Source organism: Neomonachus schauinslandi, chromosome 10 (assembly GCF_002201575.2).
Source record: "Neomonachus schauinslandi chromosome 10, ASM220157v2, whole genome shotgun sequence".
Lineage (NCBI taxonomy): Eukaryota > Metazoa > Chordata > Mammalia > Carnivora > Phocidae > Neomonachus > Neomonachus schauinslandi.
The window spans coordinates 30,965,480-30,978,413 of record NC_058412.1 but is presented as its reverse complement, the minus strand read 5'-3'; the positions used below and the strand labels follow the sequence as shown (position 1 = coordinate 30,978,413).

At 43.4% G+C, this 12,934-nt stretch overlaps 1 protein-coding gene across 8 annotated transcripts in view; it reads left to right on the top strand.

Annotated features, from left to right (window-relative positions):
• DHX57 (DExH-box helicase 57) overlaps positions 1–11,605 on the top strand; it is a 54,440-nt gene extending 42,835 nt beyond the window's left edge. For 5 of the 8 annotated variants that reach the window (XM_021697475.1, XM_021697479.1, XM_021697481.1 and 2 more), the window contains 6 exons: positions 230–313; positions 2,814–2,948; positions 3,823–3,897; positions 5,833–5,967; positions 8,799–8,999; positions 10,923–11,605. In XM_021697475.1, the coding sequence (XP_021553150.1) occupies positions 230–313; positions 2,814–2,948; positions 3,823–3,897; positions 5,833–5,967; positions 8,799–8,999; positions 10,923–11,066 (774 nt within the window). In that variant the 3' untranslated portion in view covers positions 11,067–11,605. The remainder of the gene's footprint in view (positions 1–229; positions 314–2,813; positions 2,949–3,822; positions 3,898–5,832; positions 5,968–8,798; positions 9,000–10,922) is intronic. The other 3 variants (XM_021697473.1, XM_021697474.1, XM_021697477.1) reach the window with 3 other exon arrangements.
• The last annotated feature ends 1,329 nt before the right edge of the window (positions 11,606–12,934 follow it).

The window sequence follows — 12,934 nt, the reverse complement described above, 5'->3', positions numbered from 1 at the left end:
AGACACAGCGAGAGAGGGAACACAAGCAGGGGGAGGGGGAGAGGGAGAAGCAGGCCTCCCACAGAGCAGGAAGCCTGATGCGGGGGCTCAATCCCAGGACCCTGGGATCATGACCTGAGCTGAAGGCAGACGCTTAATGACTGAGCCAACCAGGCGCCCCAATAGCTGAGGTATATTAACAGAATTGGCACTAAAGAGTAAGTTCACTTTTATTTTTTCCAAAATTTAGGGATGGCAGCTAAGTACGAAAGAAGGAATGCGTGCAAGTTACAATTACTGCAGACAGAACTTCTTGTCTGGAAGAGTTCTTCAGGTGAGTTGTTTCTGTGGCAGTTTGTTTTCATTCATTTTTCTATTGTAGCCACACACCAGAGGGTGTTGCAACTTTGTCTCCCTTGTCCTGCCTCACATTAAAAGTATCATTTCTGAAATATGCTTGGCTTTATCCGCCGTGTATCCGCCGTGTAAAACACACTCCTGTTTTACATCCTCTGACATGAGGCCTTCTGCACTGAACCTTTCAACTGACCCACTTTTCCTCTTTTCAATGAATCTGTGTTTACTTATGTGGAGGATAGGAGAATACGACACTGTAAAGATTACTGCTTACCGGAAGTCAGTTTTTTCAGGAATTCTACCAGGCGTTCTTAACCTGGATCTATAAACCCCTGAAATTATATGCAAAATCAGATGCTTATACATATGTACTTTATTGTGGAGAGAGGGACCGTAGCTTTCATCATATTCTCAGAGCAGTCTGTGACCGTCGCCAAGCTCCTTACCTTCTCCGCAAAAGGAAAGAATGAGTCCTGAACCAGGTTTTGTTCCTTTTCCTTATGTCCATCAGAGGCTGAGATGTCAATAATGAGTGTACAAGAAAGAGAAGCTTTCTCTTCTTCTGGGCCATAGTGGAGAGGGCTCTGTCCTCCGTTGGGACAGTGTTGTTGGCACCTTTCCACAGCGGTAGGAGAAGCCAGAGTAATGGCGGTACACAGCTTTGTAAAGCATCTGTTTTACTCAGAGATTTTCAGGCTGAGGAAAGGGAAGGACTTTGCTTTCCTATTAAAAGATGTCCTAGAATAGAACACAAAATTAATGTCCTTAGTGCTTACCCCTACCTGACATTTATTTATCTCTCTATCCCACAAGCTCCCTCAGAGCCGAGACCTTACTGTGTTGTTCGACAGTGTATCCCCAGTGCCAGGAACGGTGCTTAGCACACAGCTGACGCTCAGTAAAGATTCACTGAAGAAACGCAGAAGTGAATGAATTGGTTATTTAAAATGAGGGGCGCCTGGGTGGCTCAGTCGGTTAAGCGTCTGCCTTCGGCTCAGGTCATGATCCCGGGGTCCTGGGATCGAGTCCCGCATCGGGCTCCCTGCTCCGCGGGAAGCCTGCTTCTCCCTCTCCCACTCCCCCTGCTTGTGTTCCTGCTCTCACTATCTCTCTCTCTGTCAAATAAATAAACAAAATCTTTTAAAAATAAATAAATAAAAAATAAAACGAAGTAAGAGACTTCAGAAGCATCCCACTATTGGCCTTCATTCTCCTCTGCCGTGAGGTGTACTACAGTGAGGCATCGTGAGAGGACACGGGCTCAAGCTTTGTTCTAAGGACACCAAAAGCAGTAATTTTCAGTCTTGGCTGCACATTAGATTCACCTGAGGAGGCTTAACAAAATAAATGAATAAAAATGCCCAGGTTCCACCCCAGGCCAGTTACATCTGGATCTCTGTGGATGGGGCCTGAGCATCTGTTTATTGTTGTTGGGTGCACCAAGGGATTCTAGTATGCAGCCAGGGTTGAGAACCACTGGTCTGAAGGGTATGTTATATGGAAGGTGCAGTTGTAGATATGTCCTCAAGTCATTAATATTTAAGTGTAAAGTGATATTTCTTTCAGATTACATTTCTTATGAATGTTCAGGATGTATGTACATTTTGCCATGATCTGGAAGGTCCATCAGAGTTTCCTCTTCTCACTAAAGATATTAAGATTTATTAAGATATCAGTTAAAACCTTGTCATGATAGAGAAGTCCTAGCTATATTTTGCCAGGTTATCCATGTGTACGTGAGACATTTCAAGAAAATACTTAAGCTGTCATCAAGAGACAGGGTAGTATTGCTTGGCTCTCAGTTCTTTGACTGTCCTTAACTCCTTCCCTATCATCTGATACACAGCCTCTATTTGAACAGTGGCCGGAAGAGAAGGAGGTCTGTTCTTTTCTTTCTCACACTTGTGCTCAGCTACACAAAGGTGTGTCTAAATCTAAACCACTTAATAATGTCCTTATTCCTAGGAAAAGATGTGAGCCAAAGAGATCACAAGGTAATAGAAAGTAAGTTCTGAGCTGGGTGTTCTGCATCCATTGAGAGAGAACACTAACCACTCTGGGCTCCAGTGAGGAACTAAGGGGACCAGAGCAGAAATGTAAGTAGGGAAAACTAGACAATGTCACAGCACCTTGAATGGGGGTCCAAAGTAAACTGTATTTTTTGCTGTCCTAAGAATTGTCGGTAAAGTCAGACCTACCCCAATTCCGATGAATGTGTTTTTAAAAACTGTGATTTAGAGTTAAATAAATGATCCTTAGGTTTTCTGAAATTGGTTGAATTTCTGTGTAACTCTTTCACTCTGTCTGCTGGTTTGTCAAAGTAAAAAGTGCCCTTCTGGAAATGACCAGACAAGACAATCTTCATACCTGTCTGATGACCCATAGGAGCCTCACTACTATCCACTGAAGTAAAGACTCTGCACTTACCTTTGACTTGCTGCTGCCTAGCCTTAAAGAATTTTTTCCATTTCTTTCAGGAAATGGCCAGCCTCAAACGACAATTCACTGAACTGTTATCAGATATAGGCTTTGTAAAGGAGGGACTCAGAGCAAGGGAAATTGAGAAAAGGGCCCAAGGAGGAGATGGTATCTTGGACGCCACAGGAGAAGAGGTAAAGAATGTGTAGTTAGTTCTTTTATTTCTCTTTAATTAGCACATGGATAGTATATTAACTCACTTAATTTTTTACTTAAGCCCGCTGAGCAGTGGGCTTAGTGAAATTCTTGATTTTCTTTCCACAAAGAAGTGTCAGGAAACACTCCTAAAAACAGAAGGGTTTTTCTGTTAATTGTTGCTACTATTGTTTTTTTTTTTAATTTCACACCAGTTCTTTTCTTTTTTAAGATTCATTTATTTATTTGAGAGAGAGAGAGCACAAGCGGGAGGGGCAGAGGGAGAGGGAGAGAGCAACTCAGGGCTTGATCTCACCACCCTGAGATCACGACCTGAGCTGAAACCAAGAGTCGGGTGCTTAACCAGCTGCTCCACCCAGGCGTCCCCAAACCGGTTCTTGATAAGCTTATGAGAGGTGAAATAGATGTTTCAATAATGTCTTCTTAAATCACACCAGCCTTTTTCCAACCAAGAATAGTTTTTTTTATATGACCAAGGAAGAACGCTTCTTCAAGATGAACCTGATGTTTCTCTGTTCTCAGTGCACTTAGTACTTTCTGCAGATCATGAGCATCTCATGAGCAAGAATCTCTGTCCACTGATCCTTAGGAACACTGGCTTTGTAACTGCTTTGCAGAGACCCAGAGTTACTGTGGGCTTCTTGGAGTGGGTCCTATGTGAATATGGTCTGGTAGACTTATTTTTTACTTAGAAAGAAAGAATTTTTCTAGCAAAAAGATAGAAATTAGGTATTTTAATTTAGTTTTGTTTTGTTTTAAGATAGAAATCCAATGAAACATAATGGTAAATTCCAGGGTACAAACAGAAGTAGCCACATTACTTATAAGATCAATGCTGTCTTTCTCTCATAGGCAAACTCAAATGCTGAGAACCCCAAGCTGATATCAGCAATGCTGTGTGCTGCTCTTTATCCAAATGTAGTGCAGGTAACAAAACGTTTTTCCTAGTTCCTCCCACTTCTTGTTTGATCTGTAGCCAAGGGACATAAGTTAAGACATACACATTAATCATCTTAAAGAGATACATACAAAGACACACAGAGCCTTTTAAACTTTGTATACATTTCCAGTCCTTCATTTCCCCAAATCTCTTCAGATAACATTGTTCAAGAACACATTTATTGTATAAAATGAGGTGCCTTTTTAATCCTTCTGACATGACATTCTAGAAATTTAAATGGACATAGATGTCCCCCTGCCAGCTAACGTGTGCATAACCAGCCTTCTATATTAGATAGACGCTTGATTCTACTACAGTTTCCGTTATGGCCTCTGCTCTGGACTACAGTTAGGTAAGAACAAAATCAAACAAGCCAGGGCTCTGCCATGGGACCAGCTGTGGCCAGCCTTCTGGAAAACCCTCCTATATGTGCTGTTGGACTTTTACCTAAGTTTTAATTATCCAGTCCTTGTCAAACTTAGAAAGACTATGAATTTGTCAGAGTGCTAAATTGTTTCTCATTTAACATTTTGTTAAATGCTCGGTTGACATCTGCGGATGAATTTCTGGCACATTTTCTGCTCAGTACTTGCATGCTTTTCAAACCATTTGAAATTTATTTTAAAAAATCATTTGAAGCAAAAGTATGGAGACAGGAAAAAAAAAACAAAAAACCCCCAAGGATTGGGAGGAACAAATAGGCAGAGCATAGACAATTTTTAGAGCAATGAAAAGACTCTGCATGATACCATCGTAATACGTGCATGTCATTATACATTTGCACAAACCCATAGAATACACACCACCAAGAGTGAACCCTAAGGTAAACTATGGGCTTTGGGTGATTACAACAATGTGACACAAGTTTTTAAAAATTGTAATACTGGTGCTGTCAGAAGCCCCCACAATGAACCCCCTCACTCTTAGTGGGAGTATAAATTGATACACCCTTTCTAGATTTCATTTCTGAGGACTTATTGATTAGGAAATAATTGCATGTATGCATAAAAATACAGCTAGGAGAATGTTCATTCTAGCTCTGTTTATAATTGCAAACAATCTAAGGTACCAATAATAGGGAATTTATTACTTAAATTATTATAGATCCTCATAACTAGGTATAGCCATTTAGAATTACGTTTTAAGAAAATATTTAATAACATGGAAAGATGTTCTCAATGTATTAAGTTTAAAAAGTAGATTGTAGAAAATGATCCTACATTAGTTTCAATACGTGTACATTTTTATTTATATTATATGTTTATAGTTTTCCTTGTGTATATAAACAAATCTAGCACCGAAACCTAAAATATTCATCAAATATAGTGCTAGTTATCTCTTAAACTTGAGATTACAGGGTATCTTTATTTTCTTCTTTTTTCCTAATATGTTACTTTCTATAGTAACAGTGTATTATTTTTGCAAAACATATATGTGGATAATTCATATGTATGTATATGTGCACATAAACTTTTTCTTTTCAAATGAAACAATGTGTTTATTCATATAATTCTTTCCCTCTTTTGGAAAGAAATACATTGGGAAAAGTTGTATTAGGATTGAAGCAGATTCCTGTTCCACTGTTCCCAGCTGGATCTCTGCAGCTGAGATTCGGTGCAGACCTCCAGTAGCAACATCCGTCCACCCCCATGTGGCTGGTGTGTGGTATAGTCTCCCAGAGCTGCTACACCTCATCCACACTTCTTGGTGGTTCAAAAAAAGAAAAGGGGGGAAAGTATGCTTATACTGCTTTCAAAAGGAAACAGGGAAGAAACAGCAAAAGCATTCAGACAAGACTGGTTTTGTGCCAAGGGATGCTTCCTATCATGAAAAAATATATAATATATTCATATATATAAATATATATATATATAAATATATATATATTCCCCCCCCCCAAAAAAAAAATACCTGTTGTTTAGGTGAAAAGCCCAGAAGGGAAATTTCAGAAGACCAGTACCGGAGCTGTCAGAATGCAACCCAAATCAGATGAGTTGAAGTTTGTCACCAAGAATGATGGATATGTGCACATTCACCCTTCCTCAGTGAACTATCAGGTTGGAATGGTGGGGTACACCTATATTTACATATGGCAGGTCCTGCAGGGGGCAGCACAGTCCCTTCAAACCTCCTTCTATCGTTCTCTGTCCCCAGCAGCACCACTGACTTGGGGAAGGTTGAATAAGCATGAACAGACTAGAAATTGGACTGTTTGGGGAAAGACTATTTCCATTTTAAGAAAATTCTACTGGATACCAAAAAAATGCTCAAACCTGCTTTCAGATATAAAATTGTTTCTCTGCAGTGGTGATTAAAGAAGTCAGGCTGTAACTGCATCCCTAAATGTGTGCCTTAAATGACCCGAACTTACCGATGGCACTGCCTCGGTGCTCCTTCCTCCTGCAGCTGCCGGGCTCTGCTCCTGCCACTCCACTCACCTCCCCACAGGTTATGCGTCGCCTCCTTGTCAAACCCAGAGAACACGCCCTGGTCCTCCTCAGACTTGACTCTTGTGTAGTACTTGACAGCACTAACCTCCCGTCCTCCTGAAACTATCTTTGATGTGGTTTTGCTCCTGAAATGCCACTTTCTTCTCATTCTCTCTGATCATCCCCCGACACCTCTTTGACTGGTTCCTTTGCTCTGAAATAGTGGTTCTGTCCTTAGTCCTCATTTTCTCCCTACAGGGCACTTAATCTTCCCGAAGCACCAGAGCATGGCACTGTGGTTCTAACGGCCACCTACAAGCGGCCACAGAGCCCCAGATCTCTCTCTGGGCCTGGGCTTCTTCGGAGCTCTCCTGCTGGAGATCATCAGCCAGATGCCTGCCACTCACCTCAGACTCTATCTCCCACTTCCCTCTTCTCTTCCCGTCTTCCGTGTCTTGGTGAACAGCCCCCTCCCAACCAGAACCCTGCACTCACAGAGACCCTGCCGCTCTTCTCCTTACTCCAGTCCATTTGGACCCCAGGTCCCAGCAGTTGCCCCTAACGACACTCTCAGATGGGCCTCCTCCCCTTCTCCCCACCGTCCCTTCCTCAGTTCAAACCCCGAAAGTGCTGTCACGATCTGACTTCCGGTCCTTCCTCTCCAGCCTTTTACAGTCCTGCTGCCAGAAGTAACTTAGCAAAACACACATTCGGTCACATCATTCCCTGGCTTAGAACTCTTCCTACATGGAGTCTCCTGCAAACGCTCCTGGGATCCTGTGTGCCTGGCCCCTCCTATACCATGTCCCGCACCGTTCCCCCCCGACCCCCGGTCCTTCTGTGTGCCATGACATTGGACACACTTCCTCAGAACCTGGAATGACGTTCTCATTCTCAGCAGGCTCCTAGCCTTCGAGCTTCCATGAACAAGCTCTCCCTCAAAGTTGCTCTTTATTTCTGGTTCCACCATCGTGTGGCATGCATTTTATCCACTGTTGCGCTTATCACATTGTTTTATAGTTTGTGGTACATCTCCTTTGTGGAATTGTGAAATTCCTAAAGACAGGAATTGTATGGTATACATTTTTGTATTCTCAGTGTCTAGCGTGGCGCCTAGCAGAAAGCAGATGCTCAATAAAACTTAGAGAGGAGGTGGAGCAAAAGAGGACAGGAGGACGGAGGAAGAGAATTTGAAGTGTTAGGGCTGGTTAACCCCCTGCAACTACTGAGTAATGTGTCAGCAGAGCATGAAAGGGTCTTCTTAAGCCCAGAAGAATCTGAGGCCCGGAGGTCATCTGGTCTCTCAGCTGCAAGTGTACTTAGGAGCTAGAGGGCTGAGCTAGCTCTACTCCTTCTCTTCTGACTTTACCATGACAGTCATGCAATGAATCCAAATTATTCATGCATCCATTCAGTATCTACTAGCAACTCCTCTGTGCCAGGCACGGTTGTGGGCCATGGAGGGCAGTGGATGAGCTGGACAGACAAGGTCTCTGTCCTCAGGGAGCTTCTGTTCTGCTGAGGAAGACAGGCAAGAAATAAGTAAACAGATCACCTCAGGTTAGTGATAAATGCTATCAAGAAAAAGAAAACCTAGTAAGAGGTTGAGAGTGACAGGAGAGGGGCCATTTTGCTGAGAGTGGTCAGGGAAGAACCGTCTGAGGAGAAAACGACTGAGCAGATCCTAAATGCAGTGAAGGGCGAGCCATGGAGATATCTAAGGAGAGAACATTCCGGCAGAGGAAACGAGATGGGAGCACACTGGCGCGCTCCAGGGGCGCAGGCCAGCGGCTGGGACAGGCGGGGTGCGCTGTGAGGTGCCGGAGGAACCGCTGTGCTGGGCCAGGTTGTGGGGGGCCTCAGAGGCCATGGTAAGGGTCTCAGATTTTATCCTCCAAGTCGCTGCAGGCTTTTGCGCATGGGTTTTTAAAAGATCACGGTGGCTGCTGCGGGGGAAGAGACCATGAAGGGGTAAAACAGAAGGCAGGTGAGCGCTTAGGAAGCCGTGACCGTGGTCCGTGCGAGTCGGTGATGCTCTGAGCTGAGGTAGTAGCTGTCACGGCGGGGAGAATATGTCAGTTCGTTATGTATTTAGAAAAGAGAACCGACAGGCCCTACTGATAATTTCGATGGAGTGAGGGGAAAGAGCAGTTGAGGATGGCTTCTAAATTGGGGACGTGAGCAGCGAGGTGAATGGGAACATCATGTACTGAGCGGGAGGGGAATACCGTAAAGGGGGAAATCAAGAATTCATTTTGAACGAAAGTCCGAGATGCTTATTAGAGATCCAAAGTGAGACATCAAGAAGGCGATTGCACGTGGAAGCCTGGACTCGGGGGACAGGTACCGGCTGGAGAGAATTTGGGGAGTCGTTCATAGACAGGTGGTACTTCAATCCGTGGAATGGGGGGAGCTCCCCTCCGGCTGCCAGTGTCGTCATCTGAGGTTTTCTGTTCCAGGTCAGACACTTTGACAGCCCCTACCTGGTGTACCACGAAAAGATCAAAACTAGTCGGGTGTTCATCCGAGACTGCAGTATGGTGTCCGTGTACCCACTGGTCTTGTTCGGGGGAGGCCAAGTGAGTGTGCAGCTTCAGAGAGGGGAGTTTGTAGTGTCCTTGGATGATGGTTGGATCCGTTTTGCGGCTGCTTCCCATCAGGTAAGGGCTAGCGGGCCTGTCTATGAGGTGCAGGCCCTGAGGGGCTTTGATGCTGTGAAGTAGAGGGCATTCCTTCAGGCGCCACAGACAACAGAGCTGAGGAAGAGTGAACTATGGGGGGGTGGGGGGGACACGGAGCACGACCCAGGCTAGGAGCGAGGCCAGGGCTGGAGGCTCAGTGAGAGACTGGGCAGTGCACAGGGAGGGGAGCCCAGGATGGGCTGGTGTGAAGGGTTTGGGGCAGAAGCCATGAGTGAGATGTTGGACCTTCCTAATTGTTGTACAAATAACACATGTTCACCAAAGAAAAATCAGAAAATATAGATGAGCAAAAATAAACAAAAATCACCCTGATTCTACCACTACCATTAAGAAAAAAAAAAAAAAAGGAAGTGGGTCTGAATTCTTTTATTCTCAGGTCTCACATATTCACTATTGGAATCTCTGCAGAAACATTTAAGGGGGAGTATATGTTTAGGAAAGAAAAATTCATTTTAACATTTGCATCTGGCAGAAAGGTAGCAAGAAGCAGAAACACCAACTCAAACATTAAAGAGAATTTATCGGCACATTTAACTATAAAGTCTAAAGCAGCATAGTCCAATAAAAATGTGTGAGACATATATGTAAGTTCAATTTTTCTAGTAGCCACATGTAAAAAATAGGTGAAATTAATTTTATTTAACCTAATATAGCTAAAAAGTTTTAATTTCAACACGTAATCAGTATAAGAATTTATTGAGATGTATTTTTTTTTATATTAAATCTAAAATCTGGGGTGTATTTTACACTCACAGCACATCTGTTTCAACTGGCCATTAGATTAGCCACGTGTGACAGGTGGCTGACGTATTGCACAGAACAGGTCAGGAAGGCCAGGCAGGGTTGGTTTAATTCAGCAGCTTAAGGACAACAAAAGCCTGGCTGACCTCATGGTAGCAGCATGGCTGCCATAGCCCCAGGCCTCACATCTGTGTGGCAGCGTACTGTCCAGGAGGGGAGACAAGAAACTTCCTCTCCTAAATCGATTTCTATGGACAAAGGAATGTCATAAACTCTTAAGGCCCAGATGATCTGAGCCATTCACTCTGGCAAAGCTCATGGCATGAGCCTGTTTGAGTTGGGTCAGGGTGCAAACCACATGGTTGCCAAATGATGGGGGAGCGGCAAACCACGTTGGGAGGACATCTCCAGTGCCCACCACACATCAGCATAAGAAAATGCCATAAAAAAATGTGGAGCTATTTCTTCCCATGAAAGCATCAAATGTATCCCAAAGCTACAGATTTTTTTGGTTTAATATCCAGCATTTTTAATTCTCCATTTTCCTGCTTTTCTTCCTGGAGCAAATTGTAAACGTTGACCAGGCTTTAATATGCAGAACACTACGTAGAAGCCATTCTCCCAGATTTAATCTTTTCTTTAAATGAGATGCGATAGAGGAGCGTTTTTATAATAGACCCCATTGGGGCGCCTGGGTGGCTCAGTCGTTAAGCGTCTGCCTTCGGCTCAGGTCATGATCCCAGGGTCCTGGGATGGAGCCCCGCATCGGGCTCCCTGCTCCTCGGGAAGCCTGCTTCTCCCCTCCCCCACTCCCCCTGTTTGTGTTCCCTCTCTCGCTATGTCTCTCTCTGTCAAATAAATAAATAAAATCTTTAAATATATATATATATAATAGACCCCATTTATTATATTGCAGAGCTGACATTGCATAAATGTTCTTATAGCTGCATCAAGAAATTTTAGAAGTCCTTTTAGAATAAATATGTGTTTAGTTTCTCCTCCCCCCCCCCCCCCCCCGCATGGAGTTAAAATTACTACCAGAAATCTAGAATAATGATAATCATCAGTGGGACATTTCTTTTAATAACCTTTCCTCCCCTGTTAACCCAATCACTGCTCACATTGCAACTTTCATTTTAGGTGGCTGAACTAGTAAAGGAACTCCGCTGCGAACTTGACCAGCTTCTCCAGGATAAGATAAAAAACCCAAGCATAGATCTGTGTACATGTCCTCGAGGATCCCGGATCATCAGCATGATTGTGAAACTTGTCACCACACAGTAAAGACCAGTCTTAGGAGAGTGCTTGCTACTCCCCTGCTTCTTGCTCACCTGGGAAGTAAGAGCAGCACCTCTACCTCCAACCAGGCTCTGTGCTTGGGCTGCCCTGGTGAAGGAGCCCAGGGCAGGCACTGTGCAGTCAGCTGAGGCCCCACACACACTTAGGGAAGGTTCCCAGACCTTCTGTATTTCGACAGAACAGGGACACTCCCTGCACAATTTGGAGCATCCGTGCGAGGCAGTCTAAAAACCAGCTTGCCTGTCTTTTTCTCTGTGACTATCCCGGAATGAATGAAATTCACCTCATCATACAAAAGTGAATGTTTAATACGATTCTGTTTTAATCTATGTATTTTTTTTCTCTCCTGCTTTTTTACTAGGGTGAGATAGGAGCATGAGGAGAAATACTGAATGTTTTTTTCTATCATAAAGGCTCATCTGAAAGAAGTTAGAACAGAGAAGGACAAAAAAAAAATCGTGAGCGAGAAAAATTAAAATTTCATTTTTAGGCTATTGGCTATAAAGTAAACTTAATCTGTAAGGGATTTTTATTTTTACTCATTAAAGTTCAGCCTAAAAAACAAACTCGAAGAGCTCTTGTTTGTTATTAAAATGCAAGCTGGTTTTATCCTTACCATTCTTATTCTCAAAAGCAGAACAGTCTAGGTGTCTTTGTTTTGTTTTTGGTTTTCCATTTAGGAGTCTCTGCTCTCTCTTAGGAACACACCCAGCTCTAATGGCCACATTTCACATTACCCAGCGGGGAATTTTGATGGTCTTCCCGGAGCAGACTTGGCACAGTCGAGGTAGAAAAGGTTGCCCTGCTAGTGTCAGATTCACAGCCATAAAAATATCTTCCAGGAGGCTGCTTGTTTTCACCCGCCACTTAGGTGAATGGGGAGCTAGCATTTTGAAAAACTATCAATACATATACATATTCTCTGGACATTTATCCATGTGGCCAGGAAACATCCCAAAGAGCTGAGTAGAAAAAATATTCTTATGTTTGTCTGGCACTCAGGTAGAGTCACTGCAGATTTCATGCTATAGATGGAATTCAAACTAATCAGCAGAACCACCTCAGTGAAGGGAGTTCACTTTTCACAGTATTATTTCAGTTACATTTTCAGGAAACCTCCTGGACTGTCCAAAATGGTCATTATCAAGCGTGTTTAGCTTTGGCGCACTCGAAGAGCTTAGACTCTAAATAGTATTTTTAAAATATTTAACATAATACTATCTAAAAATAGTATTTTAAAAGATTCATGTCATCACTTTAAATAAAAAACACGTATATGCATAGCACGCACCCACAGTATTCAAGTTCTGACTTGCTACCGAAACAAGGCTCACATTACATAACTGCTCAGGAGAAATGAAGGAGAAGACCACACTCACCCTCTAAAACATTTTTTTGAACCAGTTTTGACTCTCGGTGCTATAGTGGAACTGATGCTGGCCACCCTAGCTGGAGCCACCTGCCCAACTGGACCCACAGCTTTCCACACAGGTTTGCAGCAGAGATACAGTGGGGAGAAGAGAAACAAGAGAACTTTCCGTCCAGAGTGCTGAGAAATCGCTCCCCTCGGGGAGGTTATTCTTGGGCTGGTCACTTGCAGCCACATACAAATGCACAGCTCATTCCACAGATGTGCCAGAATGTGGAAAAGATCGGAAAGCCTTGACTGAGGACACTGAATAAGAAAATCCTCCCCCCCAAAACTGAACTTAAGCCCCCTCATTAAAATTATGAAGTAAATGAAACAGGATTACTTCTTCGAAATTGAAGATCAGCATGCTGTAGAGCATTTTAAGGTGAAACCAGATTTCTAAGCCCCAGCAAGATGGTCAGCATTTAGTGTTAATTTTATG